This window comes from Emys orbicularis, chromosome 21 (genome assembly GCF_028017835.1).
Source record: "Emys orbicularis isolate rEmyOrb1 chromosome 21, rEmyOrb1.hap1, whole genome shotgun sequence".
NCBI classification, from domain to species: domain Eukaryota; kingdom Metazoa; phylum Chordata; order Testudines; family Emydidae; genus Emys; species Emys orbicularis.
The window spans coordinates 2870584-2875845 of NC_088703.1; the positions used below are offsets into that span (position 1 = coordinate 2870584).

The 5262-nt window shown below is 57.1% G+C and overlaps 1 protein-coding gene across 2 annotated transcripts; it reads right to left on the reverse strand.

The window, feature by feature from the left end:
• Positions 1 to 804: 804 nt before the first annotated feature.
• Positions 805 to 4159, reverse strand: MRPS12 (mitochondrial ribosomal protein S12). 2 transcript variants are annotated; one of them, XM_065420794.1, is made up of 4 exons: positions 4104 to 4158; positions 2992 to 3098; positions 2771 to 2870; positions 805 to 1398 (listed from the first exon to the last, which is right to left on the reverse strand). In XM_065420794.1, exons 2-4 carry the CDS (start codon positions 2992 to 2994, stop codon positions 986 to 988), a joined length of 516 nt encoding a protein of 171 aa, XP_065276866.1. In that variant the 5' UTR covers positions 2995 to 3098; positions 4104 to 4158; the 3' UTR covers positions 805 to 985. The 2 variants fall into 2 exon arrangements, with proteins under 2 accessions (XP_065276866.1, XP_065276867.1); XM_065420795.1 differs by lacking the exon at positions 2992 to 3098 and having other exon boundaries at positions 4104 to 4159.
• Positions 4160 to 5262: the final 1103 nt, after the last annotated feature.

The window sequence follows — 5262 nt, forward strand, 5'->3', positions numbered from 1 at the left end:
GTCTGCCGGTCATGTGACACGCTCGCCCCGCCCCTCTCCTGCCTTTCCCGCGCGAGCCGACCAATCGCAGCGGGCCCCCACGACGAGGCGGGAGGGCCAATCAGAACAAAGAATCTGCCCCTCGCCCGAGCCGGCCCCACCCCTGGAGACTGGTCGCTAAGGCGGGAGCCAGCTGGTTGCCATGGGGACGGGGGGCAGGGAGGGGTGCTAAAGGACCAGGAGAAGCCATCCCTCCACCCCCAAGAGAGACCCCCCACAGCAGCCCTACATCCCCAGCAACCCCACCCCCCTCCACCCAAGGACACTGCCTCAGGGCAGGGGGAGACTCCCCCGACAGCCCCCTCTCCCAGAGACCCCTCCTGTATCCCCCAGCCCTCCCCAGGCCAGAACAGCTCCCCCAGGGAAAGCCCCCCACCCAGAGACCCACAGTGCTCTCCCTGTCCCTGACTCCCCCATGTGACCCATCCTCAGAGCCCTCTTGTGTACCTCAATCTGAGCCACACCCCAGAGATCCCCCCCTCCAGCCAAGACTACCTCCATCCAGACTGAGTGACTCCCCAGTGCACCATCACCCTGAGTGACTGCCCTGGAGACCCCCTGGTACCCTGCAGAGTCCCCCTATGTACCACAGCCTGATCAACACTCCAGAGGCCCCTCTCCCAGGAGCAGAGGAAGACCCCCCCCCACCCAAGCCTGAGTGACTCTTCCAAAGAGACCCCATAGCCAGAGACACCCCCTCATATGCCCCGGGAACTGAGACTACAACTCAGCGCCCTTGCTCGGAACACAAATTCATCCTGTCTCTCAGAGAGGAGTTCGAATTTAATGAGCATGGTCTGCGTGTAAATATCTCACAACAGTACAGAGCAAGTAGTTGTGTCTCTGGAGGATATCTGCCACGACACAAATGCAGACGTGATTAAAACTCCTTTCCTACGAAGCCGGGAACTTGACAATCCCACGACACCTCTCGGCACGGCGGCGCTTATTTCTTCTTCTGAACATGGGCGCAGTCATATTTCCCACGCACTATTTTGAGCTTCACCCCAGGCAAGTCCTGTGTCCTTCCACCTTCCACCAGCACAATGCTGTGCTCCTGCAAATTGTGACCTTCTCCGGGAATGAAGCAGATCACCTCCTTGCCGTTGCTGAGCCGCACCCGGGCGCACTTTCTGTTGGCAGAGTTGGGCTTCTTGGGCTTGCGAATCATGGTCTTGAGGACCACTCCCTTGAGCTGGGGGTTGCCAAAGGTGGGGCCGAGTTTGGGTGGGGGAAACTTTGGCTTGCCCTTACGGTGTATCTGGTTGAGGGTTGCCATGGTGCGGGTTTCCAGCTGGCCCAGAGCTTGGGTTAATGGCCATCTCCCTGGTACGAAGGCATGAGGGAAAGCATTGATACCTATAAGGAAGAGAAGTTTCATTAATTACCACTGGGGAACAATCCCACTAATCCAAGCTGGCATCCCTTTCTGTACCAATGGTCCATCTATTGCTGTAGGAGACCAGAACAATGGTCCATCTAGAATAATGCCTAGCTCTTACCTAGCCCTTTTCATCAGTAGATCTCAAGGCACTTTGCAAAAGAGGTTAGCATCATCATCCCCATTTTACAGATGGGGAAACTGAGGCACATGGAGGGAAAGTGACTTGCCCAAGATCATTCCGCAGGCCAGTGACAGAGCCAGGAATAGAACCCGGGTTTCCTGAGTTCTGCTCTAGTGCTCTCTCCACTAGGGATTATGTCTCATGCTGTGCTGGGCCCATCTAGTATAGCATCAGACATCTTTCTAATTCATTATCCCACCTCTTGCCATGCTAGATAGGACCGTGGTACCCTGCCTCCAAACCGTGCTTCAGAGAAAGGCATAGACCCCTGCCCAATTATTCAAATTGTGCAACCCTGGGATTATTTCTTCCTGTCCCCCAGCTGGTTGTTCCTGGAGCAACAAAAACGATAAGAGATTTAGAACAGAGTTTCTCAACGACCAGTCCGTGGAGCGGCGCTGGTCCCTGAGATCTCTCACACACAGTTTAGGAGGCAGCAAGATGGTCCCTGGTATCGAAAAGGTTGAGAAACACTGATTTAGAAGACCTATGAGGAAAGGCTGAAAGAACTGGGCACATTTAGTCTAGAGAAGAGAAGACTGAGGGAGAACAAATATGTACATGGGGGGGAGATAGCCTAGTGGTTTGAGCATTGGCCTGCTAAACCCAGCGTTGTGAGTTCAATCCTTGAGGGGGACACTTAGGGATCTGGGGCAAAATCAGTACTTGGTCCTGCTAGTAAAGGCAGAGGGCTGGACTCAATGACCTTTCAGCGTCTCTTCCAGTTCTATGAGATAGGTATATCTCCATATATTGATAAAGACAACTAATCAATTGTTCTCCATTTCCTCTGAGGGGAGGACACGAAGGAACCGGCTTCATTTCAAGGGAGATTTTGGTTTTATATTAAGAAACTTTCTAACTCCAAGCATGGTTAAGTACTGGAACAGGTTACCAAAGGAGGTTGTGGAAGCCCCATCGTTGTCTAACCTGTGCTTAAAAACCACCAAACACCTGCCAGGGATGGTCTATGGGTAGTTACACCTGCCATCCTGCCTCAGCATGGGGGAAAAGGCTAGATGACTTCTCGAGGTCCCCTCCAGTCCCACATTTCTATGAAGACTGGGAGCCAGTATAGTTGCTAAATGCACTTTTTGCATCGCAAAGCAATACAGAGCAACACTCCAGAATCAGAGTCAATGCAATGAACAGAAACAGATACGTACTCCATCTCAAAGGTGATGCCAGCAACCTCAGGAAACCCCTGCACGACATTCTCCGCATTAAAAGCTCACTAAAGCCCCAGAGACCATGAATACAAGTCCCCTGGAAGAAAGGAAAACAAGAAGTTAATATTTCTGAAGGGCAGGGACCTCACTGATAGGCATGGTCTCAGTCAAGTGAGACAAGATGGTTTATGGGATTGGTAACTGACTACAGAACTTACCATTTTAAAAATCACTAGCCCAGAAGAAAAGCGAGTGAGAATTGTTACTATCTGACAGGGGTTTGTTGCTGTACATGGCACGAGTCTGGCAAATCTCTGCCCAGTTCCTAGGCAAAATGACACATCCAGGTTACAAAGCTGCTCCTTTGCCAAGTACTAAGCGTCACAGACCCACTTTCCTAAAGCAGATTCCTGCAGATTCAGACTGAATGGTGCATGTGCATGGAAGGCTTAGCCTGTTCTCTACCTGTGTAGGGACACACCTGTCCCACCAGGGCTGGGAATCTGACAGTGGTTTTGAAAAAGGGGGCACAGTAATGGGGGCAAGGAAGGGGTGTGTGTGTGGGGGGGGGATTTTTCAGCAGGACAAATCAGCTGGTTTGGGGAGGGTACAAATCCCCTACACTCCCAAAGCAGCTGGGAAGGGAAGAGCAGGACAGGCCCCAGATTGTGAAAAAGGGGGTCACCCACATCCATGGAGGAGCAGCTAGGCGGGGACCACCAAGTGGAGAGGAAATGGGGTCCTCTCCCCAGCCCCAGAGTAGTAGTTGGGGGAGGAGGGGCAGCTGAAAGGCAGGGCACTAAGTGGGGAGGGGAATCCCAATCACAGGGCAGCAGCTAGGGAGGGGAGGGGAGGGGGGGGGAGAAACAGGAAGGAACTAGGGACACCAGGTAAGGCGGAGAATAGAGCGAAGTCAGGGCACCAGCGGGTGGGGGGGGGTCTCCCCCAACCACAGAGGGGCAACTGGGGGGGGGGGTAAGAGAGGACCCGGTGGGGGGGAAGCTGGCAGGAGAATGGGAGGTGTGTTCCCACGCCCCAGAGACGCAGCTGGGGGAGGGGGGATCCCCCCCACATCCACAGACCAGCAGTTATGGGGTCACCAGGAGAGCAAGGGGGGGTCCCCCCGCCAGCCCGAGCAGCAGCTGCGGAGATGGAGGAGGCTGGGCACCAGGCAGGACTGGAATGTTTGTGCCCCCCCCTCCCGGGGAACAAGTAGGGGGAGGGGCCAGGATCCTGGATGGGGGAGGGGGCTGTGTCGTCCCCCCCCCCATGCACCGGTGGGGATGGGGCGGCGCAGCCCCTCGCTCTCCTCCCCCCCCTCCACACTGACCTCACTTCTCAGCCGCCATCTTGCCGCCCCCACCGAGCCCTCAGCCGCTCGGCCCCGCCTCCCACTCTCTGATTGGCTCCGACCGCGCCGCCTCTTGGTTGGCCACACGGGAGCCCCGCCCATCCACCCTCTACCGGCGGCGCCACCGTTCTGGATTGGTCACCGCTGGGCTCGCTCGGGCGGGTAGGCCGGACGCAGCTGTCGCTCAGGGAGCCTTGCTCCTCCTGATTGGCCGGGGAGAGTCAGGAGGCGGGATCGTGGTGGGGTCCTACGGGACAGCGCTAGGGTCATTCCGCGCACCAGTCACAGGCCTGACTGCAGTGTAGCTCTGGGAGTGGGGTCTAGCAGTTGAGGTTGGGGCTGGGAGTCAGGACTCCTGGGTTCTATCCCCAGCTCTGGGAGGGGAGTGGGGTCTAGTGGTTAGAGCAGGGGGCTGGGAACCAGGACTCCTGGGTTCTATCCCCAGCTCTGGGAGGGGATGGGGTCTAGTGGTTTGAGCAGGGGGCTGGGAGTCAGGACTCCTGGGTTCTATCCCCAGCTCTGGGAGGGGAGTGGGGTCTAGTGGTTAGAGCAGGGGGCTGGGAACCAGGACTCCTGGGTTCTATCCCCAGCTCTGGGAGGGGAGTGGGGTCTAGTGGTTTGAGCAGGGGGCTGGGAGTCAGGACTCCTGGGTTCTATCTGGGACTCTGGGAGGGGAGTGGGGACTAGTGGTTGGGGGGGGGCTGGGAGTCAGCTTTCCTGCTGAGTCCCTGTGTGAGCTTCAGGCCACGTCCTCTTCCCCTGTCCTAGCCAGAGCTTGTCCCACTGCAGAGTGGGTGGGAGGACGGGGAGCAGCCAGGGGGCAGTAGGGCTGGGTCGCTCGCTGCCTGGGGAAGGCTTTGGGGAGCCTTGGGGCACTAGCCACACCCAGCGCACACACCCCGTTACTGGCTGTCAGGGGCGCTGTCATCCCAGTGGGTGATACTGAGGCAGGCGCCTCTCGCCCAGCCGCCCCCCAGCGATGCTTCGGCCTTTCGTTGCCCCTGAGAGCTTCCTTGGGAGCAACGTGTCCCTGCAGAGCTGTCTCAGGCTTCACACGCTGTTTCGTGCACCCCAGTCCTACCTGCACGATCCTGAGCTTCGCCCCCCTCTCTGGACATGCCGGGCAGCAGCTGGATCT

What these genes read in the sequence shown, in the direction of transcription:
- MRPS12 (XM_065420794.1), bottom strand. An exon ending in GGCATCACCTTTGAGATGGA is followed by an intron (nt 1,399 to 2,770) that starts GTACGTATCTGT and finishes TCTTCCTTATAG; the next exon opens with GTATCAATGCTTTCCCTCAT.